This window comes from Sinocyclocheilus grahami, unplaced genomic scaffold, assembly GCF_001515645.1.
Source record: "Sinocyclocheilus grahami isolate Dianchi unplaced genomic scaffold, SAMN03320097.WGS_v1.1 scaffold257.1, whole genome shotgun sequence".
NCBI classification, from domain to species: Eukaryota; Metazoa; Chordata; class Actinopteri; order Cypriniformes; family Cyprinidae; genus Sinocyclocheilus; species Sinocyclocheilus grahami.
This window is the reverse complement of record NW_015505436.1, coordinates 612,029-637,045: the sequence shown is the minus strand read 5'-3', so window position 1 is coordinate 637,045 and position 25,017 is coordinate 612,029. Positions and strand designations below refer to the sequence as shown.

At 35.8% G+C, this 25,017-nt stretch overlaps 4 protein-coding genes across 4 annotated transcripts in view; 2 read left to right on the top strand and 2 right to left on the bottom strand.

The window, feature by feature from the left end:
* The window catches only part of LOC107598873 (formin-binding protein 4-like), a 20,006-nt gene extending 15,518 nt beyond the window's left edge, over positions 1 to 4,488 (bottom strand). The window contains exons 1-4 of the mRNA XM_016290316.1: positions 4,284 to 4,488; positions 3,621 to 3,712; positions 1,803 to 2,019; positions 1,556 to 1,702 (exon numbers count right to left, since the gene is read on the bottom strand). Coding sequence (XP_016145802.1) covers positions 1,556 to 1,702; positions 1,803 to 2,019; positions 3,621 to 3,712; positions 4,284 to 4,404 — 577 coding nt within the window. The 5' untranslated portion in view covers positions 4,405 to 4,488. The remainder of the gene's footprint in view (positions 1 to 1,555; positions 1,703 to 1,802; positions 2,020 to 3,620; positions 3,713 to 4,283) is intronic.
* A 2,301-nt stretch (positions 4,489 to 6,789) lies between these two features.
* On the bottom strand, positions 6,790 to 10,393 carry LOC107598829 (leucine-rich repeat-containing protein 10-like). Its single transcript, XM_016290266.1, has 3 exons — positions 10,254 to 10,393; positions 8,283 to 8,508; positions 6,790 to 7,700 (listed from the first exon to the last, which is right to left on the bottom strand). Exon 3 carries the CDS (start codon positions 7,689 to 7,691, stop codon positions 6,864 to 6,866), a length of 828 nt encoding a protein of 275 aa, XP_016145752.1. The 5' UTR covers positions 7,692 to 7,700; positions 8,283 to 8,508; positions 10,254 to 10,393; the 3' UTR covers positions 6,790 to 6,863.
* A 2,237-nt stretch (positions 10,394 to 12,630) lies between these two features.
* LOC107598872 (CCR4-NOT transcription complex subunit 2-like) lies at positions 12,631 to 15,759 on the top strand. The gene is made up of 5 exons (XM_016290315.1): positions 12,631 to 12,925; positions 13,438 to 13,560; positions 15,387 to 15,459; positions 15,583 to 15,663; positions 15,734 to 15,759. The coding sequence occupies exons 1-5, from the start codon at positions 12,842 to 12,844 to the stop codon at positions 15,757 to 15,759; spliced, it is 387 nt and encodes a 128-aa protein (XP_016145801.1). The 5' UTR covers positions 12,631 to 12,841.
* A 55-nt stretch (positions 15,760 to 15,814) lies between these two features.
* Positions 15,815 to 23,402, top strand: LOC107598871 (CCR4-NOT transcription complex subunit 2). Its single transcript, XM_016290314.1, has 10 exons — positions 15,815 to 15,935; positions 16,646 to 16,718; positions 16,842 to 16,989; positions 17,068 to 17,249; positions 20,284 to 20,440; positions 20,524 to 20,585; positions 20,666 to 20,715; positions 20,798 to 20,898; positions 20,997 to 21,141; positions 22,950 to 23,402. The coding sequence occupies exons 1-10, from the start codon at positions 15,825 to 15,827 to the stop codon at positions 23,034 to 23,036; spliced, it is 1,116 nt and encodes a 371-aa protein (XP_016145800.1). The 5' UTR covers positions 15,815 to 15,824; the 3' UTR covers positions 23,037 to 23,402.
* Positions 23,403 to 25,017: the final 1,615 nt, after the last annotated feature.

Here is a 25,017-nt window from a genome sequence, read left to right as displayed (position 1 = left end):
AATTGCTCAATCAGTGTTTCAACCGCAGAAAGACATCAACAATACAGCGTGGAAATAAAATGTCACGTAGCATTTAATTTACCTCAGCAAGTCATCAGTGTCCACAGCTCGTTAGTTCACTAGAGAAATTAAGTCTAGAGAGGAGCATTTTGCGAAATTTTACACCATATACTCATTATATTTTACTAAACCTGTTAGTCTTAATTACTTAATGTACAGTATGTTTAAATTAATCTGTTATGAAACATGCTATGACAGCCATTGTGTAATTGAATATATTTGAACAAATAGCTTAGAAATTTTATTATTTATAAGTTAATTTAAAAACTGCATTATATGCTATTTACATGTTTGCATACTAATTTTTTTAAGTTGAGTGTTGATCATCTATTTAAAAATAAATAGCAATTAAGTTTAAGTTTGGGTTAAGTTGTTAGGCCTAATTATAACCTTATAATGTAAAAGGTCTCCCTATAGTTTTAAGCATAAGCTGAGGTAGATTTTTATCACTAAGAAAATTTAAACTATTACTGAATGTATTTACAGAAAGAGCAACTTGTTCAAAAAAAAAAATTTAAAAAAAAAAAAAGTTTTGTTTTTCCCCCTGCTGTACCAAAATCATACCGTGACGCTAAAACCGAGGTACGTACCGAACATATTTGTGTACCAGCTGAGGTAGATTTTTATCACTAAGAAAATTTAAACTATTACTGAATGTATTTACAGAAAGAGCAACTTGTTCAAAAAAATAAATAAATAATAAAAAAAAAAAGTTTAGTTTTTCCCCCTGCTGTACCAAAATCATACCGTGACGTTAAAACCGAGGTACGTACCGAACATATTTGTGTACCGTTACACCCCTAATACATACATACGTACATACATACAGTATTCAACATTTGAAGGAATTAGGACAACTTTGATTAACTTTTTGTACGTACGTCAACATTTGAAGTGGATCAAAAAAAGTTAATCAAAGTTGTCCTAAGGCAAGAACAGGTATTGTTTTGGTTTTAGGACAACTTTGATGAATGGTTCTGATTCACTTCAAATGTTGACTACTGTATGTATGTATGCATGTACGAATATATATATATATATATATATAAAAATATAATATACCAGAATGTGATGCGTGATAATATTAATACAATTGTAAAACTTCTATAAATATAAAAAATTATAATTATTTTACATTTAAATATTAAAATATCATTATATTTACTTTACATTATGTAATTTGTATAAAATATCTGCATAACAATTTGAGTAAAAAGTTAACAAGTAATAAATAATGTTTATGCATTTAATTTGTCATAAAAATATATGTATATAAAGAAATAAGATTTATAAAATGTATAAAATATGAATATACAGTATATATACACACACACACACACATAATATATGTAAAATATATTTTTGATAAATAAAATATCATAATAACTTTTGTAATATTTTATACAATGGCAATTTCCAACTAGTAAAAATTATTTAAAACTGACTACTGACTGCCAGCAAAATGTCCCTTTTGTTGATCTCCTATTCACAACTCACCTGCCCGTGTAATGTAGACTCTGCATCTGGTTTGCCAGGTAATGCGGGAGCTCCCAGGCCACCTCATTGGTCTGAGTATTCCAGTAGTAGTAACAGCCAGTATTTTCATCCCACACTTCCTGCCAATCACCCATCTCTAACCCAGCTACAACACAAGAAAACAAGTATTAACTTCCACATTCTTTCACTTAGTTTAAGACTTATACTATATACAGAAAACAGAACCAGTCAACTAGAAAGCTCACCTCCTGCGAGAGAGTACTGGGTGTTGTATTGAAATTCTTGTGCGGGTCCATTCTGATCATGAGTCTGCTGGTCTGTTTTGGGTTCGGGGCGAGGAGGAGTTGGGGCTGGTGCACTCGGCTCTGTCCCAGATTCACTTGTCTGGGTTGGTTGGGTCGTAATCGCATCAATTTCCTTTAGGAAAGACACATGACAACCTCTGAATACTTTCCGTACCCACTGTATATACACACACACACATATATACATACACACACACACACACATATACACATACAAACACAAACACATATACACACAAACACAAACACGTATACACACAAACACGGAATGACTACCAGGTGTCAGTGTGTGCCAGGTTTTATTTAGAGAACAGGGATCTATGAAAGTCTGATCATGTTTGTGAAAGTGAATCATGGCATGTACAAATGAGATCTCTGAGGACCTCAGAAAAAGAGTTGATGTTGCTCATCAGGCTGGAAGAAGGTTACAAAACCATCTCTAACGAGTTTGAACTCCACAAATCCACAGTCAGACAGATTGTGTAGAAATGGAGGAAATTCAAGACCACTGTGTTACCCTCCCCAGAAGCAGTCGACCAACAAAGATCACTCCAAAAGCAAGACTTGTAATAGTCTGCGAGGTTGCAAAGGAACCCAGGGTAACTTCTAAGCAACTAAAGGCCTTTCTCACATTGGCTAATGCTAATGTTCAAGAGTCCACCATCAGGAGAACACTGAGCAACCATGGTGTCCATGGCAGAGTTGCAAGGAGAAAGCCACTGATCTCCAAAAAGAAAATCACTGCCCGTCTGCAGTTTGCTAAAGATCATGTGGACAAGCCAGAGGACTATTGGAGAAATGTTTTGTGGATGGATGAGACCAAAATAGAATTGTTTTGTTTATATGAGAAGTGTTCTGTTTAGAACACACTGCATTCCAGCATAAGAACCTCATTTCATCTGTGAAACATGGTGGTGGTAGTACCCTGGTTTGGGTCTGTTTTGCTGCATCTGGTCCAGGACAACTTACCATCATTGATGGAACAATGAATTCTGAATTATACCAGCAAATTCTAAAGGAAAATGTCAGGACATCTGTCTGAGAACTGAGTCTCAAGAGAAACTGGGCCATGCAGCAAGACAACGACCCCAAGCACACAAGTCGTTTTACCAAAGGATGGTTAAAAAAAGGACAAAGTTAATGTTTTGGAATGGCCAAGTCAGAGTCTGGACCTTGATTCAATTGAAATGTTGTGGAAGGACCTGAAGCAAGCAGCCAGGAGGAAACCCACCAACATCACAGAGTTGAAGTGGTTCTGTAACTGAGGAATGAGCTCAAACTAATACAAGATGTTGTGCAGGACTGATGAGCAGTTTCAAGAAACTTTACCTGCAGTTACTGCTGCAAAATTGGGTCACACCAGATACTGAAAGCACTGTGCTACTTTTGCACTGCACAGATATGTAACAATGGATCATTTTTCTCAATAAATAAATGACAAAGAAAATATTTTTGTCTCATTTGTTTGATTGGGTTCTCGGTCTACTTTCAGGACTTGTGAGAAAATCTGATGATCAATTGGGTCATATTTATGCAGAAATATAGAAAACTGTAAAGGGTTCACAAACTTTCAAGCAGCACTGTATACACACACATATATACATATATATATTTATTATACACACCACAAAAATAAGTAAATAACTTAATAAAAATGTAACGATAATTAAGATAAAGTATATATTTTATGAACGTATATACACACTCATTTGTTATTACTCATTAAGTATATAACAGTACATATTATGCAGCGATAACATTCTTGTATAACTTACGCGTGGCCTTCACAGCTGGTGTCTTCATTACTGCATTAACTTCTCGCTGACCGTCTGTGTTAACCTCAGGTTCGTCTACAAAAGGAAATAGAGAGTTTATAACGTTTTTAAAACATTTATAACAACGTTATCCTTGTTGTTCCGGTGTGGGTGAATTAACGTTAGCATGTTTGGCTAACGCTTTGTCTAGGCCCAGCGCAGCTGCGCTGCTAACTCGAAACTGTGGCTTATAAATGACTTAAATAGCCAACAATTCACGTTAATATATCGAAATAACTCGTTACTTGCCATCTCATGTGGTTTACGTCATAATAAGTTTGACAAGCTATATCAGCACACATTTATCGGTTAATCTTTTCCCGGTGGCTAATGCTAAACATGACAAACGGCGATTCAAAAGGTAAGAACTGAACCACACATTTTGTATCGGTTTATTAAAACAAGTTAATTTATAGCAACAACGGAACGGAATTTTTATTAGGATTAGCCAAAAATTACAAGTGACTAGTAAGTCTACTACATAAACTCATTTTCGACTCGCAATAGAAGCGCGTGTTTCTCTTCAAACGGTTTGTCTCGCTCATATTTTGTGTTTCTAATTCTACCGACGGTTTATACGTCTGTTACTGATGTCTTTCTCGCCCACCTTCGGACCCCGAGCCGACCCCGTCCTCTCTGGCCGCTGCCGTCGCGCCGCGGGTCGGTCCCGGCGGTGAGAGCTGTAAGATGGTTCTCCTGCCGGTGCCAGCGCGAGTCTTCTTCCCCATCGTGGCTGTTAATAACGGAGCTCCGCTCTCAATCACAGCCCTGTGTGCAACTGAGGATCGGTTCTTGCTTTCCAACCTCCAACAAATGGCTGATGGACTTCTTGCCCATCAAAATAAAAGTTCTTATGTAACGTCGGCGCTCTGTCGTTCTTCAAAACGAAGAGATATATTCCTACAAATGTTGTAACAGTGGGATATGGTGAAAATGTATTTAACCCTGCGATCCTAAGATCTTCGTTTATATCTTATTGTTGCACAATTACGACGTATTTAAAGGAAAATAAGGACTTGGAATTTGTAATGTGCAGATCTGCTGTGTAGCACAACCCAGATGTTCAAATTTGTGCAACGCATTTTATGGACGACAGTTTTTTGAACCTAGAAGAGTACAAGGCTGGCTGTGCACAAAGGCTATTTAAAAAAAAAAAAGGTGTAAATTCCGTCTTTGCTATGACAATCTGGCGACTGTAAGTATGTTTTGTTATTAGTTTAAGTATTTGCTATTGACTGTTCAAATGCGGAGTTTTGCACAGCACAGAGTAACGCGTCGTGTGTGTGTGTGTGTGTATGTGTGTGTGTGTGTGTGTGTGTGTGTGAGGGGAACAGGGTCACATCACAGGAGAGTGAACTGTCTGTCAGAAATCATAGCACGTCAGCTGTCTTAACCGCGGCTTGTCTACTGCTTCATCACTGTGTCTGTCACGCGACTCTGTTGCCCTTTCGGGCTTGAACTGATGGTCAAACTAACGACATTATTAACTGTCTTGATATTTACTTTGAAAGCTGAAGCTCGCGATTATGGTAAGGGGCGTTACATTTCCGACGAGTGCTTGCAGTGTTCGGCCAATCACAATGCACTGGGTCAGCTGGCCAATCAGAGCAGACTGTGCTTGTCAAAGGAGGGGGCTTTGTTGAAAACGACGTGTTTGAGAGAGGCAGGGCATAGAGGAACTATAAATAATGTACAGTATTTGAAAAATATTGTGTTTTTTGAACATTAAAGCATGTCAACATATTTTGTTACACCAAATACAAAAAATAATGATCTTTAAAATAGCATCATATGACCCCTTTAAGTAGCACAGATATATTTGTAGCAATAGCCAACAATACATTGTATGGGCCAAAATTACCGATTTCTCTTTTATGCCAAAAATCATTAGGATATAAGTAAAGTTCATGTTCCATGAAAATATTTTGTATATTTCCTACCGTAAATATATCAAAACTTCACTTAATTTTTGATTAGTAATATGCATTGCTAAGAACTTCATTTTGACAACTTTAAAGGTGATTTTCTCAATATTTAGATTTTTTTGCACCCCATTCCAGATATTTAAATAGTTGTATCTCAGCCAAATATTGTCCTATCCTAACAAATCATACATCAATGGAAAGCCTATTTATTCTGTATATTTCAAAATTTCAAAAGTTGACCCCTATGATTGGTTTTGTGGTCCAGTGTCGCATTTAATGTTTTATGTTGCACATATAGCTACAATTAAGTGCATCATGTATTTGTGAGGTTTAATTCACAAGCCTGAAAATATCATACCAAAATATTACCACCTACCACACTTGATTTTGGGACTGCGGCACTGATTCAATTTAGTAAATATGCTAGCAAAATGTACACCATTTTAAGCAAAATTGCTTATAACTATTTGTCATCCTTTGTTGACTTGTTCACAGATTTTGAACCTGTGAATCCAGTGAACAGTGTCCTGCAGGATTTCATATTACAAAGCAGGAGCACTAGAGTATGATTAAAACCTATTAAGAGTCTTACATCAAAATGGAGACCCAAATCTGCTACAGGAAACCTGCATTATTTATGAACAGGGGCACATTGTTAGAATTCCACCATTTATCACTGACACGGCCAACCTCACTGAACAGATTCACTGCACGGACATGGAAAACTTTTTTGCATTAATAAATCCCTGATTGAGATCTGAAAATACTTTCTACAGAAAAATGTTATGTTGCGATTTCATGGAGTACCATAAACTCAGTCACAATAAGAAAGAAAGAAAGAAAGAAAGAAAGAATGAAAGAATGAAAGCACTTTGGCTTGCTTCATATCAAGAAAATTGGTTCCCTTTAATTACATAAGCATCTGTGTTACAAATAGGCAGACAAAAATGATGTGTAAATTACTATAAATATTTCATATTTTAATTCTTAAATATAAATATTTCAATTCTATTAAATGTTCTAATTGTTTATTATTAATATCATTAAGTATATAATTACAATATTTAATTTTAAGTAATTTCTATTCTACTTCAAAAATCTACAAAACACTATATTTACCGTAATATAAAAATATAAAATACACTACATTTGTAAAGCAGTGGCCTCAGTATTTCATCAGCTGCCTTCTGCAGTTTCAAAAACTCATAAGTATCATCATGCTCTTTATAGCTGCTTGATCTATGGTTCCTCACTGATCTTCTTTACTCTTTCTCATCCAGTGATCCCTGTGCCTTCACACCTGCTTTGGCAACCTTTCCGTCACCTTCATCCTCCTCATCATCAGAGCTGTCGGCCCAGCGGCCTACCCGTCTCACACCGTTGGCCACCATTGGCACATTAACACAAGGATTGTGGTCGTAGATGATGAGCTTCAAGCCTCTCAAGCAGGCAAGCGATGGAAACTGGCGAATGTGATTGCGGTCCACATCGATCACCTCCAAATAATGCATCTTCAGCAGCACGGGAGGAAAATCATTTAGCAAGTTCCCCGCTAGCCAGATGCTGCGTAGCTCCTCCAGTCGCTCAAGCTCGGTCGGTAAGCTACGTAGCTGGTTGTATCCCAAATGCAGGGTCTTGATGTTGGGAAGCTCACATATTACTTGAGGGAACTTGATGAAGCAGTTGGTCTCCAGCCACAAGGTTTTAAGCTCGGTGAGTTGCCGCAGTTCCTTTGGCAGCCTGTACAGTTGGTTATTACCGAGATAGAGGATGTTTAGCTGAACAAGGCTGCATACGACCAGAGGAAGCTCCTCAAAACAGTTGAAGTCCAAGGCTAGAAGCTGGAGCTTCTGCAGGTTTCTCAGTTCTGGCGGCAGGTTGCTCAGGTGGTTGTCGCTCAGGTAGAGTTTGACCAGTTCATCGAAGGCAGAAGCTCTGACTGGAAGGCGACGTAACTGCCGGCTACTCAGGTCTAGAGTACGATCAAGGGGCATCTCCTTCAAGTCGCCTACTAAGAAACGTTGACATCTCTCGGAGGGCACGAAGGCGACAGCACCTCGCACAACATTTCCCATCTTCTCGGTCCACATTCATGGTATCTTCAGAAACAAAATAAGGGTACAATCTTAAAAAAAAGGTGCTTCGCGATGCCATAGAAGAACCTTTTTTGTCTAAATGGTTCCATAAAGAACCTTTAACATCTGAAGAACCTTTCTGTTTCACAAAGAAAGAAGGTTCTTCAGATTATAAAAAGGGAAGAAAGAGATGGCTCTTTAAAGAACCTTTGACTGAATAGTTCTTTGGGGAACCGAAAATGGTTCTTCTATGGCATCGCTGTGAAGAACCCTTTAAGCACCTTTATTTTTAAGAGTGTACAGACTCCAAAAGGAGGTTTTCACAGCAATCCCATTGATAAAAACATTTTGCTTCTCCGAAGAACATTCCAGTGACCAGTTCTTAATAGAACATTTTTTTCTTAGTGCGAAGAACATAAAAATCTAAATAACATTTTTCCACTATAAAGAACCTTTTATGGAATGGAAAGATTCCATGGATGTTGAAGGTTCTTCACGGAACCATAAATGCCAATAAAGAACCCGTATTTTTAAAAGTGTAGACCAGTCTTATGAATGGCACAATGAAAAGACAAGATAAAAACTTGAATGTTCCTTTCGTCTTACCAGGTTGCCGAAAACGTAGATCTTCATTTACCATCAAGCTTTTTTGTCACAAGGTATGAGACGATGGGCGGCAGTGTGGTGTTTCATGCTCCTGTGTTCTGCTGACACCTCTGCCCTGCCAGTTGCAGAGAGCACCAGAGATGACATCCCACATGCTCCTCCCCATTCCGGATAAATGATTTCTTCCAGCGCTGGAAGGTGGAGCTGACCGGGAGCTGTGATAAGCCTAAAGTTGTCGTGTGATTAAGGAATTTAAGGGTCAGCTGAGACCTTCTATTTAAGCGCTTATCTCAGTCAGGACCCTCTACATAACAGAGACCACTTGAGTGCACCACCCCAAAGATAAGACTTGCCCAGTTATGGACAACCAACAGAGGCTGTCCATATCACATGGCATACCACAGTATTTGGTTTTAGAATGTTTAAGAGTATATAGGGATAGGAAATAAAAAAATATTATATAAAAATATTATAATATATATATATATATATATACAATTTCTGAATTATATGTATATATTTATTGTATATATTAATATATATTATTGATAGTGAAAGTTAATATATATATATATAATAATATAATAATATATATTTCTCTTATTATATATATATATAGTATATATATATACTTTTCTATATGCATTTGAATTATTCTACAGAATTTAATACTTTTAATGAGCCTTAAATAAACGTTAAAAAACATTAAATGAAAAACATGCTCGTTATAAAAGGCATCGTATGTATGAAATCCATTTAAATGTATTTTTAATAAATTAAAAGATCCAGACAAAATAAAAAATAAGGTTTATGTTATTGACCTTTTTACTATTACTTCATTTATTAGATTTTAATAGGTTCACCTTTGAGATCAGACCAGACTTGCCCAAAATTGTTTTATGAGTGTTTTCTACACTTAAGATATAATTTTCCTCCCTATCAAAAATTAATGTTGATCCTTAATCCAAAAGTAGTAAATCACCTCTATGAGTAAATGCAACACTGGTTGATATTGCACTCCCAGTCATTCTTCTCATAACTCAAGGCTTAGCTATTAGTGGTCTATCAAAGGTCTCCAATGATTTAGACTATGATTGAGAACCCTCAAGTGCTGTCTGAAGGGCCTGAGTACCACGTCACAGTGGAGGGAACAGACGGAAAGTGAGAAATGGGATTACGCCAGTTAAAAGATCACAACAAAATGTGATTTAAAGTGTAAACTTTCAACATAATCCTCCATGGACTATTTAACCACTTCTTTTAGGCTGTTCTATGTGGTTGACGGGAATGTATTTAAATATACATAAAAAACAGATTTGACAATTTGTGATCATTCTTGCACAAATATTAATAGCTTAAATCTTCTGGATTCAGGCAGATTTACTGAATGGAATGTATTTGTGAGCCTTTTACTGCGTGTGGAAGTGACAGATGTCTTCCAGCAAACAATAGCTATAGTTCACTCTAGATTTGTATGTTGTTACATAAAAGCATATTTTACAAAACACTATGAAATAAAAAAAAGGATTATAATGTATTTTGACTATACTTTCCGCTGCTAAAGATCAGAACTGAAATGCTACTAGCATTTACGTTACATAGTAAGCTAAAATAATGTTAAATAATGTCTTAGGTTAACATTATTAAGGAAACCCCTTTAGCGTGATGTAGGATTTGCACATATTTTCACGATAATCTCTTTATAAATACACGTTATTCGTTATTTACAAGCTGCTGACATGAAACAGACCTTATAGACTTAATCTTAAACCCCCTTTGTGTCAGACAGCTCAAATGATGAATTCTTAATCAACGTGTTACCTGCATTTGGCTGCAGATGTAAAATATACAAGTATTCTAAATGATTATAAAATAATCTGTACTCTTAGCAGAGTTTGTTAAATGGCAGACTGATGTTTCAGGTATACAGTCTAACTGTTTCATCCCATTGTAACATCATACAAATCTCACAAGTGTCCTGTAGAGTGTCTAATATCCAGCAGACAGTGTCCAGCACAATTTTCAGTCTGGTATGAAATAAACTGAAGGTTAAGGGGTCAGAGGGTAAAGGCTATTGCCCCAGCATCCTCGCCTGTAGGAAACACAGCCATCTTGGATCTGCGAGGAGAGGGTAAATTAATGCGGTTAGTCAATTCCTTTTTCACCCAAAAATACATTGCACAACAGGGTTTGCATCGCATATACAGGGCCAAATGAACATTTGCAGCTTTGTGCGCATATCCAAGCAGATATTTAGTAGCTGAATGAATGCACTGACACGTTTGCACGGCTTTACTGGTTTCTGTTTTTGTTCGAGGCCAGAGTTAGCCGACTAGCGCTGAGCGCTAACAAAAACAGACAGCCGAAACACAGGCCTAAACCATTTAAACAGATAGATACATGTATCATGCACGTCTAGTCATCTGTTATCAAACTAGAGCACCACGACTAATATAGATTTAATGGTCCAGGGTGTTTTGCTTTCCATTAAAATCTTTATTTATGCCGAAAATGTCTTATTTGTAGTTAGCAGCTTTACAGCTAACGAGACAGCTAACTAGCTTATATAAATGAGAACATTTCATATTTCTCTCTGTGATTGTGATGTAGGAATCAGTTTTAATATTAGTAATAATGTTGCGGTACATGGAAATGTGAGTATGTTTAAGTATCTGGCTAGTAATTGATGTTTTTCGTGGATTTAGCCGGTGAATTAAGCTGTTTCTGTGTTTGTTGTCAGGTGTCAGTTTGGAAAGTGATATCTATTTGTTTTCCAACCATACGGCGAATATCTGCTTTGTTTTGAAAAGATGAATACATTATTTATTCATCAACGTACCGCCATAGTAGGTCTAAATGTTCTTATAGCACTAGACTGTCCGCTAAAGTACATTTAAGTTTAATCTTGCACCTCCTAATTGTATGATTTAGTTGTAAAGTGAGTTGACAAAATAGCCTGTACCTTATTATAATGCACTTAAATCAACATATATAGTCTTGGGTCTTGTTCTGCAGTGGTAATTCATTATTTATTACAAGTTCTCAGTTGTGCTGTATAGAAGCACTTGTTAATGATATGTCCACTAGACGTGCAGAAAGATAATCTGGTGTGATTTTGGTTCAGGAATTAAATCTCTTGGTTTTAACCGTCTCCTCTCTTCTGTAGGTGACAAACGGAATGTTCAGTGCAACGAGAAAGAAGTTTGGGGAGGGGGTCGAAAGTGACTACCCTGATGAGAGCATATACTATGGCCAGACGTCAATGTTCCCGCATCGATCGGAGAAAGACGTACGTTAATACCAGTTCATTCTGATGGTTATGTTCATTGTGTCAAATCCTTTTGTTGGCTGGAGGTCTGATAGAATGATGAAATATGAAATTATTATTAGCTTAATATGATGTATTTCACTTGCACTGTCAATATCTTCACTGACCTGACCAACAAGAAATATATTTTAAACAGATATGCTACCAGTCAAACGTTTTTGAACAGTAAGATTTTTAGTTCCTCTAAATTTTCCTGCTAAATGTTCAGCATCATTACTCCAGTCTTCAGTGTCACATGATCCTTCAGAAATCATTCTAATATGCTGATTTGCTGTTCAATAAACATGTATTATTATTATTATTATAATTATCAATATTTAAAACAGTTGAGTTTTTTGGGGGAAAGAAATGATAGACATTAGTACTTTTATTGAGCAAGGATGCTTTAAATTGATCAAAAGTGATGATAAAGACATTTATAATGTTACAAAAGATTTCTGTTTCAGATAAATGCTGTTCTTCTGAACTTTCTATTCATCAAAGAAACCTGAAAAAATTCTACTCGGCTGTTTTTAACATAATAATAATAATAAATATTGTTTGAGCAGCAGATCAGCATATTAGAATGATTTCTGAAGGATCATGTGACACTGAAGACTGGAGTAATGATGCTGAAAATTCAGCTTTGATATCACAGGAAAAAATTACATTTTAAAATATACTCAAATAGAAAGCAGTTCTTTTAAATAGTAAAATATTTCACAATATTTCTGCTTTCGCTGTATTTTGGGTCAAATAAATGCAGGCTTGGTGAGCACAAGAGAATTCTTTAAAAAACATAAAAAATCTTACTGTTCAAAAACATTTGACTGATAGTGTATATCAAATTTTTTTTTTAAAATATTTATATTTTTAACACATTTGTCAAAATAAAAATGAATTACCTTTTTTGCCAAAATAATTTGTGAACTTAATAATCTAAGTGACTCAAGTAATCTATACCTTCATAAACGTATATGATTGAAGTTGGGAGCGTGCCCAGGAATCATGGTGGAAACAAATTATGACGACAAAAACAGACAGCCGAAACACAGGCCTAAACCATTTAAACAGATAGATACATGTATCATGCACGTCTAGTCATCTGTTATCAAACTAGAGCACCACGACTAATATAGATTTAATGGTCCAGGGTGTTTTGCTTTCCATTAAAATCTTTATTTATGCCGAAAATGTCTTATTTGTAGTTAGCAGCTTTACAGCTAACGAGACAGCTAACTAGCTTATATAAATGAGAACATTTCATATTTCTCTCTGTGATTGTGATGTAGGAATCAGTTTTAATATTAGTAATAATGTTGCGGTACATGGAAATGTGAGTATGTTTAAGTATCTGGCTAGTAATTGATGTTTTTCGTGGATTTAGCCGGTGAATTAAGCTGTTTCTGTGTTTGTTGTCAGGTGTCAGTTTGGAAAGTGATATCTATTTGTTTTCCAACCATACGGCGAATATCTGCTTTGTTTTGAAAAGATGAATACATTATTTATTCATCAACGTACCGCCATAGTAGGTCTAAATGTTCTTATAGCACTAGACTGTCCGCTAAAGTACATTTAAGTTTAATCTTGCACCTCCTAATTGTATGATTTAGTTGTAAAGTGAGTTGACAAAATAGCCTGTACCTTATTATAATGCACTTAAATCAACATATATAGTCTTGGGTCTTGTTCTGCAGTGGTAATTCATTATTTATTACAAGTTCTCAGTTGTGCTGTATAGAAGCACTTGTTAATGATATGTCCACTAGACGTGCAGAAAGATAATCTGGTGTGATTTTGGTTCAGGAATTAAATCTCTTGGTTTTAACCGTCTCCTCTCTTCTGTAGGTGACAAACGGAATGTTCAGTGCAACGAGAAAGAAGTTTGGGGAGGGGGTCGAAAGTGACTACCCTGATGAGAGCATATACTATGGCCAGACGTCAATGTTCCCGCATCGATCGGAGAAAGACGTACGTTAATACCAGTTCATTCTGATGGTTATGTTCATTGTGTCAAATCCTTTTGTTGGCTGGAGGTCTGATAGAATGATGAAATATGAAATTATTATTAGCTTAATATGATGTATTTCACTTGCACTGTCAATATCTTCACTGACCTGACCAACAAGAAATATATTTTAAACAGATATGCTACCAGTCAAACGTTTTTGAACAGTAAGATTTTTAGTTCCTCTAAATTTTCCTGCTAAATGTTCAGCATCATTACTCCAGTCTTCAGTGTCACATGATCCTTCAGAAATCATTCTAATATGCTGATTTGCTGTTCAATAAACATGTATTATTATTATTATTATAATTATCAATATTTAAAACAGTTGAGTTTTTTGGGGGAAAGAAATGATAGACATTAGTACTTTTATTGAGCAAGGATGCTTTAAATTGATCAAAAGTGATGATAAAGACATTTATAATGTTACAAAAGATTTCTGTTTCAGATAAATGCTGTTCTTCTGAACTTTCTATTCATCAAAGAAACCTGAAAAAATTCTACTCGGCTGTTTTTAACATAATAATAATAATAAATATTGTTTGAGCAGCAGATCAGCATATTAGAATGATTTCTGAAGGATCATGTGACACTGAAGACTGGAGTAATGATGCTGAAAATTCAGCTTTGATATCACAGGAAAAAATTACATTTTAAAATATACTCAAATAGAAAGCAGTTCTTTTAAATAGTAAAATATTTCACAATATTTCTGCTTTCGCTGTATTTTGGGTCAAATAAATGCAGGCTTGGTGAGCACAAGAGAATTCTTTAAAAAACATAAAAAATCTTACTGTTCAAAAACATTTGACTGATAGTGTATATCAAATTTTTTTTTTAAAATATTTATATTTTTAACACATTTGTCAAAATAAAAATGAATTACCTTTTTTGCCAAAATAATTTGTGAACTTAATAATCTAAGTGACTCAAGTAATCTATACCTTCATAAACGTATATGATTGAAGTTGGGAGCGTGCCCAGGAATCATGGTGGAAACAAATTATGACGTAATTATGAATGTTGATGGTACAGATTGGTGCAGATGGCATTTTGTGTACTGAAAACACTACACTTTATCCGTTTTATGAGGAGAACTGAACTGCAAGTTTTGACAAACTGCATTTCTTGTCATTCTAAATGGCAGCATTACAGTGATAAAATACACAGATGAAAAAAAAAGCGTCTTTCATCTGTCAGTAAGTGAATTGATTTTAATATTTTTATTCAGCAAGAATGCATTAAATTGATCCAAACTGTCAGTAAAGACCTTTATAAGGTTACAAACGATTATTTCAAATAAATGCTGTTCTTTTAAACATTGTTCATAAAATAATCCTGAAAAAATTGTATCACAGTTTCTATGAAAATATTAAGCAGCACAACTGTTTTCAAGATTTATAAAAAAAAATAAGAAGTGTTTCTTGAGCAGCAAAACGGCCTATTAGAATGATTTCTGAAGGATCATGTGACAATGAAGAAAATTTAGCTTTGCCATCTCAGGAAAAAATTACACTTTAAAATATATTCAAATAGAAAATGTTTCTTTTAAATTGTAATAATAGTACTGTATTTTTGATCAAATAAATGCTGACATAAAAGCATAATGAGCATAAAAGCCTTCTTTCAAAAACATGAAAAGCTCTTACCGACCACACACTTTTGAACTGTAGCGTCAGTGTGTATGTAAATATAAATATGTTTCTAATTTCTGTGTCTAATTTGTTGGCACGTAATGTTAAAAACATGCAAATTCAAATGAGATGTTCTAACTTCTCTCGCTTTTCAGATGCTATCATCTCCCTCGCCGTCATCGTCAGGTCAATTGTCACAGCTTGGTGCGAGTTTGTATGGTCCGCAAAGTGAGTACAAGTCTTCAGTACGGCTTATAGCACTTAAAAATCATTGTGATGCTAATAGAAGCACCATGTACTCTGATTCTGAGCACCAATTGATCAGTGTTTCTTTCCCGACTCATTTTGTAGGTGCACTAGGTTTCTCAATAAGGGGCATGAGCAACAACAACCCTCAATTGAACCGAAATTTAACACAAGGCACCTGCAGTGGTAATTCATTATTTATTACAAGTTCTCAGTTGTGCTGTATAGAAGCACTTGTTAATGATATGTCCACTAGACGTGCAGAAAGATAATCTGGTGTGATTTTGGTTCAGGAATTAAATCTCTTGGTTTTAACCGTCTCCTCTCTTCTGTAGGTGACAAACGGAATGTTCAGTGCAACGAGAAAGAAGTTTGGGGAGGGGGTCGAAAGTGACTACCCTGATGAGAGCATATACTATGGCCAGACGTCAATGTTCCCGCATCGATCGGAGAAAGACGTACGTTAATACCAGTTCATTCTGATGGTTATGTTCATTGTGTCAAATCCTTTTGTTGGCTGGAGGTCTGATAGAATGATGAAATATGAAATTATTATTAGCTTAATATGATGTATTTCACTTGCACTGTCAATATCTTCACTGACCTGACCAACAAGAAATATATTTTAAACAGATATGCTACCAGTCAAACGTTTTTGAACAGTAAGATTTTTAGTTCCTCTAAATTTTCCTGCTAAATGTTCAGCATCATTACTCCACTCTTCAGTGTCACATGATCCTTCAGAAATCATTCTAATATGCTGATTTGCTGTTCAATAAACATGTATTATTGTATTATTATGAGCAGCAAAACGGCCTATTAGAATGATTTCTGAAGGATCATGTGACAATGAAGAAAATTTAGCTTTGCCATCTCAGGAAAAAATTACACTTTAAAATATATTCAAATAGAAAATGTTTCTTTTAAATTGTAATAATAGTACTGTATTTTTGATCAAATAAATGCTGACATAAAAGCATAATGAGCATAAAAGCCTTCTTTCAAAAACATGAAAAGCTCTTACCGACCACACACTTTTGAACTGTAGCGTCAGTGTGTATGTAAATATAAATATGTTTCTAATTTCTGTGTCTGTGTAATTTGTTGGCACGTAATGTTAAAAACATGCAAATTCAAATGAGATGTTCTAACTTCTCTCGCTTTTCAGATGCTATCATCTCCCTCGCCGTCATCGTCAGGTCAATTGTCACAGCTTGGTGCGAGTTTGTATGGTCCGCAAAGTGAGTACAAGTCTTCAGTACGGCTTATAGCACTTAAAAATCATTGTGATGCTAATAGAAGCACCATGTACTCTGATTCTGAGCACCAATTGATCAGTGTTTCTTTCCCGACTCATTTTGTAGGTGCACTAGGTTTCTCAATAAGGGGCATGAGCAACAACAACCCTCAATTGAACCGAAATTTAACACAAGGCACTCAGTTACCGAGCCATAGCACCCCAACAACAGGCGTCCCAACAATGTCCCTCCACACACCACCTTCGCCGAACAGGTACGCCATCTCCTCTGCTTGATTTATGTTGATTTATGACGTGATCTGTTAAATCCCGGCCTTGCTGGTGTTCCGCAGGGGCATCCTGCCTATGAACTCCAGGAACATGATGAGTTCGCAGGTAGGGCAGGGCATGGGCATGAGCGGCAGGACCAACAGCATGGGCAGCTCTGGCCTGGGTAGCCCTAACCGCAGCTCTCCCAGCATTATCTGCATGCCCAAGCAGCAGCCAGCACGCCAGCCATTCACCATCAACAGGTAAGAATGCTTACACGAGAGATAGCGATAGCAAACAACTTGCTTGGGTAAGGCTTTTTAGGACTGTCTATTACAGTCTATAACAGGTGTATTATTTAAAAAGAACTTAAACGTACCTGTACAGAATTACTAGTGCCAGGACAGTGGTCAGATTGTGCTCAATGATATGGGAATGAAACAAATTATAAAGTGACTTCTGAAGTTGTGAATTGTAATGTAAAGTGCTTTCATTTGTCACAATAATAGAATGTTTTGGCTCAACAGTAAGGATTGAGGGTTGGCCTAGTAAAAAAACGAATTGCCCAACCCTCAATCCTTACTGTTGAGAAAAGAGATTCTATTATAAAATATTTTAAATAAAATAATATAATAAAATACAGTATAATATAATAATACAATTAAATTGTATATTTTCATATCTAATTTTAAATGTATACTTTTATGTATTTTAAAATTTATCTCAGTTTTTATTTGCAGAAAATTGTGCTATTATTATTAGGGATGCAACAATACAGTTATCCCACGGTTCAATACATAACTCTTTTTTTTTTCTTTCTTTTTTTTTTCTTTACCACGGTTTTCGGTTCGGCTTGGCTTGGAGTGTTTTTTGTGATTTAAAATGCACTTTTTTAAAGGAGACCCTTTTTACAATATGTAATATACTGTAAGTCTCTGGTGTCTGTGAAGTTTTAGCTCAAAATACCCCACAAATAATTTCTTATATCATTTTGAAAATGCCTATTTTGAGTGGAAGCAGAAACACGTTGTTTTAGTGCATGTCCCTCTAAATGCAAATGAGCTGCTGCTGCCCACCCTTTCCAGAATAGAGCTGTGCCTTTACAGCATGCACACAGAAAGCTGCTGTCACATGGTATGTGAGTACTAAACTAAGTTCTCTTCTTGTGCTTAAACTGTCAAATACACAAGTTTATGTTAAAAACGCACATGAGTTACAAAAACTGTGAAGTCTGTGAAGGTAAACGGCTGGGAAATAAATTGCATGTTTATTTTAGATCTGTGTGGCAGCAGCAATATACAGTAAATAAATCAATAAATCCACTGCTCTCTTGTCTCCTCTGAGGCTGGGACTGTAAATAGTGTTCTGTGCTCGTCAGTGCAGCCAAAGACAGAACAGTTAGCATGCTTAGCTCAAACTTTCGCCATGACGTTAGAACTGGTACACCGTTGTCGCTTGCGAAAAAACAGTGACTGTGCCATGGGAGAAAACGTGCAGATTAAGGGGCGTAATATTATAATAAGATCCCCTTACCACATCACAGAGGAAGTGAAATCTGACACACTCATTTTTTCAGAGGCTTGCAGAAAAAGGCTTCCCAAAACAAAGTTACTGGGTTGTCCTTTTTCATGTTTTATGGGTTGGTAGATGCATTGAGGACCTGATTATAGCACTTAAACAAAAAAAGTCAGATTTTCATGACATATCACCTTTAAAACAAATTTTTAAAAACGGAACATGGATTGCCATATGTCTACTTCAAATTTCTTTTGAGAGAATTATTATTTTTCCTATTTTTACCCAAAATAGAATGGATTGGCCATTATTGAGCGCTATAAACACATGTTATGTCTGTTTCATTCATACTGGAAGCCAGAGGGCACCCTCACACAGAAACTAAGTAATAGAAGTAATAGAACTTATGATGCTCCAAGAAATCCTTATTATGGACATAGGCATTCAGCCATCAGTGGCTACATTTATATGCATCCAAATTATCTGTTTGTAGTCGGATTGATGGCTCAATCGGACTGAAAAGCCTTCATGTAAACACCTTAATTGATCTGTTTGAGAAATGGATAAATATTAATTCTGCTGTTTAAAACAAACAAAGAAACCGTGTAGGAGAGTGGTTATGTGCAAACAGTGAGAAACTCTATTTTTGTGCAGTGTGCGCATGTAAAAAAAAAAAAAAAAAAACACAATTCCGATTTGAAGCTTGTGACATATAAACGCGCACATCAACCCGATCACTTTATTTAGCGTTCATGTAAACACTACATTCAGATTCATAAATCGTAATGAAATAATTACGTAAACATAGCCACTGTAACTAAATAAAAAAAATAGAAACAGTTTGAATGATGAGACATGAAGACAATAAACACTATCCTGCGACAATGTATAGTTTATCGGTGTTCTTCAAGCCACCTTGGGTATTTTCATAATAATTAAGTATATTTATAGCTAATCGACATAGCCTTTTTTACAGTATAAATATATTTTCTGCCTCATTCTGTGATAAGAAGCCACATCAGATCACAAAAGGGAGCTAATTCAAACACTCAGCTGATGTTGTGGAGTAAAAACATTATAAAATGTTATAATGTTCTCTTTTGTTGGACAACAGGTTTAGAAACACTTCTTATTACAAGTCATTACAACTGAAGATGTTTGGCTATGTTGCTTTTTCCAAATGCACTTTACAAGCAGCAAGGAGTTTCCTCATCTCAGCTCGTAGACTGATGAGCCCACACAAACAGAGTCAATTCGAAGTGAAATAAAGTGCACAGAAATGATTAAAACGCAAAACCGAATTCACAAGCGCGTATTGAACCATGGATGTTGGGTTGTTTTTTTATTATTGGGATGCTATATTTTTATTAACATTTTTAATTTTAATATTTTGAGTTTTTTTTATTGTAGTTAAAGTATTAGGAATTTAGTTTTTTTATTTTTATTAGTTTCATATGTCTATATGGTTTTCATTCATTTTATTTCAGTTTTAGTTATCTTAGTACATCGAGATGAACTAAATGAAAGTGTGAAATCAAATATAGCTGAAATAAAACAAGTTTTTGTTTTTTATTATTTCAGTTAGTTTATTTTATTTCAAGTAACATAAACTGTTTTAGTTAACTATAATAACCCTGACTAGAATTTGCTCTTTGCTTAAAAAAAAATATGTAAAAATCTGCATCTGCTGGAAAATTCATGGAAATTAATTGATCAAAAGATGTAGCAACCCTGTCCATTGGACACTCTCAATCAAACTTGACATTTATTCACATCTTTTATAGGCAAGGTAACAAACATTCCCTTAGGAATGGTGACAGATCAGTTTGGAATGATTGGACTCCTGACATTCATCCGGGCAGCTGAGACGGACCCTGGGATGGTTCACCTGGCTTTAGGAAGCGACCTAACAACGCTAGGGCTCAACCTCAACTCTCCGGAGTAAGATACTTTCTTGTGCCAGATACTGATGTCTAGTCAATGTTCTCTTTTTGTACACACATTAATTTTATTTCGGTTTGTAGGAATCTGTATCCTAAGTTTGCATCTCCCTGGGCTTCAGCTCCATGTCGACCACAAGACATTGGTAAGAGTTCATTTGACTTAACCTGTAGAGATGACCAGTTCATTTAGGCTCTTCAGTAATAAATGCAATTGTTTTTTTAGACTTCCATGTTCCCTCGGAGTACTTAACCAACATTCACATAAGGGACAAGGTGAGGTGATAAACACTTCACTAAAACCTCATTGAAATTGTAGTATGTGGATGCTACTAACCTTATAATGTACTCTGTACAGCTGGCTGCAATAAAACTGGGACGATACGGTGAAGACCTGCTGTTTTACCTCTACTACATGAACGGAGGAGACCTCCTACAACTCCTCGCTGCTGTTGAGCTGTACGTCCTGCAGATTACGTCATTCTAGGACTCTTTTTGCTGGTAACCAACCACGGGTGGAAGTTGAGAGGTTAAATGGAACATTTTGTTGTTTGCAGCTTCAACCGGGACTGGCGGTATCATAAAGAGGAAAGGGTTTGGATCACAAGAGCACCTGGCATGGAGCCCACGCTAAAGACCAACACCTACGAGAGAGGAACATACTACTTCTTTGATTGTCATAACTGGAGGAAGGTCGCTAAGGTAAAGATACTGAATTCAGGGACCTCTTCCTCCACCTTTTTCGTTTATACAGCTACAGACACTTGCTGATAGTCACTCACTTGAGTGATTAAACCTAACATCTGGTTTGTGCCATTGTGGGGTATTTTTTTTCCCCCCTGATGTCAGTATCTCAAACCCATGTCAGTATCTTGGCGCAGCAGAATGACTGTTATAGTAATGACACACAATGTCCGTAATAGTGGTGACCAATGTGAATTTATATATATGATCATCTCTGCAATATCATACAATATCTATAGAGCAAGATGCTTAAATCAACATAATACAATATAACACACAAAATCTCTCAAAACTTAATTCGTAAAATATAAATTTTGAAAATATTAAAAGATAGTAATTCTTATATAAAATTATACAGAATATACATTGAAAAAATTATATTTTGAAATATGATTATTTATTAGAATTTAGACTTTTTTGCAGATTATCATAAGTATTATGGATTAAACTTTTATACGTTACAAAAATTATAAAAATGTCAAATGTTTAATTTATATTAGAAATTTGTTATTATAAAATTATTTTTAATTTGTTTAAATATCTCTCTCTTTCTCTCTCTCTCTCTCTATATATATATGAGATGTATAATACAATTATTATTTTATTAAATAATCATTCATAAATATTTGCTTAAATTTAATCACAATTTTTATGCCTTAGTAACGGACAAAGAGCCTCTAAATAGCTGTTTAAAAGTATCCTATTTTTTTCTTTCTTGAATGTATACCTCAAAAAATGAGGTCAGGTGCAGTGTGAATATTGCTAATGACTTTAAATGTTAATATTGGCATCGGTATTAAATATGAAAAATTATGCCGATATGTCTTGCCGATAAGAGGAATACGTTAACTCACTTGTGCTCAGGGTGTGCTAGTGATTAGATCAAGTCAGCAGTGTGGCTCATTCTTGAAAGAAAGTTTTGCCTGAATGGTGATTAGATTCACTCTTTTGGATCGCTGCATTTAAACTGTGAATGCACTACAGAATGATGTGCTCAGTGTGTGATAGAGTCAACAGTAATAGCACGTAATGCCCGCTCAGTAAGGAGTTTTAATTCCATAGGGGGCGCTGTTGGCCTACTTCTAATAAAATGAAAGCAAAATACAAATAATATTTAGACTGTTTCTGATTAAATAAAGCAGTAATTAGTGCCATATAATCATGAGTATGTTTTGATTTAAAGGTCAGAATCTATAGCTTACACGAACAAAAAAAAAATCACAAACATGACACTTAAATAATTTTATATTTACCGATTTATTAATGTGCAATATGTTATTTTTTTTAAACAAATTATGAGCTCAAAGATTTTCTGAATTTTTACAACTCTTTTGCTTTAGACCATCTACAAATGTTAAATCTTAAAATAAAATAAGGTTACCACTGCATCTTTCTGAAAAAAAAGCAGCGATTGATATGTAGTTTATTTATAGTTATTTTCAAATCTTCAATGTACTGTCATTATAAAAGAACTTCGTTATTGTTTATTTAATTCTAACAAACAAGTTCTTGTTAAAAACTAGCCAAAATTAAAAATAATTTGCTTATAATTAAAAGCAGGAGAGACTTGGTGTTGTTTTCAAACAAAAGGAAATATATCGGTATCGGCCAAAACGAGACGGAAAATATCGGCATATCGGCAAATATCTAATATCGTGCATCCCTAGTAAATATATAATGTCATCACTATACTGAACGTTCAAGTGAAGTGTATGTTGTATACATGCAAGTGAACATCAGCTTTGTGCTTTTCTCTGGTCTCTCAGGAGTTTCACCTGGAATACGACAAGCTAGAGGAGCGGCCTCACGTGCCAACCACCTTCAATTACAATCCGGCCCAGCAGGCCTTCTGAAGCCGAGTCCGTCAGCGGCAACAGACAGCCAGCCGACCTGCCTGACCACAAAAAACCTGGTTTTATCCTCAACTTCTGGACTAGGACTGCGGGAGGGGGAGGGGGGCGGCGGGGGTCTCCACCTTGAGAACTGGGGGGAGGGGCCCTGCCTTACAAATTATGTGCTGCCCGAACACACAACTTCTGTATATTTTCATTCTGTTTTTAAATTCCCCTATTACGTTTTTTTCTTCTTCTCCCTCCATTTCATTTCGAGCAGGGTCAATGTTTTGTTTACTCTGACGGAAAGCCCCTTTTGGTGTTTGCCTGGAGTCTTTGAAGTTGCAGTACAGCACACAAACTCATCCATTGGTATTCAAGAGAAAAGCGCAGTTCGCACTTTGTTTTCCGAAGTGCGCTGCGCTAACAAACAGGACAGACACAAAGACAAATCCAATACATGTGAATACACAAGGGCAAAAGAAAATGCAATGTTCATTGTTGCACTATTTAGTAATAAAAGAACACAAAAATTGTTTTCTGCTTTTTTTTTTAATGTGGGAAAACTCGCTCCACTCCCGTCATCGTCTGGAAGGACGGTTCCCTGTCATTAACATCAAGGAGGTGTTTTTTTTTCTTTTCGTTTTCCCCTATTTTCTTTCATTTCCCGTTTCGCTCATCCGGTGAGGTGTTTCTTGCTTAGCGTCAATAAATCCCAATCAGACTGTTTCAGTGACCGTTGTTGGGCACAACCCGTGGACCAGGCGGTTGTGAGCTTACCGAGAAACATTGTTCCAGAATGAATACGAACCCTTTTCAGTCTTTGTTACGATTTTGTAATAAACGTGTACATTTTTTTTATTTTTTGACATCACATGAATAAAGATATGTATGTATGAATGTGTATATACATGATATATATAGATAGATGTATCTATATATATATATATACATGGCGTCTATTTTGGAAGAAGTACCTATGCTTGACCTCGTTTTTAGGAGGTGAACAGAAATGGCATTATGTGGTAGAAGCAAAAAAACAAAACAAAAAATTAGTGAACAGTATGTTGAGCTGCCAGACGGGGAATCACGTTTGTTACCCTGTGCACTTAAAGACCAATTCAACTAAATGAATTAAGGTGACAAGGAAGGCCCGAGCGAGGACATCTGTATTGCGGGAAAAAGAAAAAAAAAACAAGGGGGTGGAGACATTTCAGCTGCAGCTATTTGAATAGAAGCATTTCGTAGGAAAGGGAAAACCCATAGTACGAAAAACAGACCAATCTTGTATTTTCTGACCACATTTAAAGCTCCCTTTCTTTGTAATAAAGCAGAACGGCTTTCCTGAACCAGTGTTTGGACTCTGTATGGGAAGGGGGTGTTCAGTACGAGCATGTTGTGTGTGTGCCTGTAATGCATGACTAATCCTGAAGCTAACCCCCCCCCCCCTTACTTACAAAAGGTCAGTATAGGCAAGAAAATCAGATGGAATGTCACTGATGTGAAGAAACTGCTGTGTAGTGCGCTTTTCGTTCACTATGAATACTGTAACAGCAGCAGCTTTTAAGGCAAGTGCAATTCAACTTCCTCCACAGTGCTCAAGGAGAATTGATGCATTTTTTACTGTCGGACACATTGCGATATATCTTAGGCAGCCCAAACAGATTAAACAGAATATGTTAGTGTGCTTACGGTGCTACATATTTCACATATCAAGAAGTATGGCGTTGAATGAATTTTGGGCAGAAAATCATGTATGAAGTAAATTAGTAATCTTGATGGAAAAAATTATTCTAGTTTACATAATTCAACTTTAAAAGGTAAGTTCACCCAAAAATGGAAAGTCTGACATTGTTTACTCACCCTCTTGTCATTCAAAACATGTACGACTTTCCTTCTGAGGGACAAAATAACCCTATTGGTCCCTTGTTAAATTTTTTATATATATATATATATATACATATAAAATCTTGTGTCCTGCAAAATAAGTCATACAGGATTG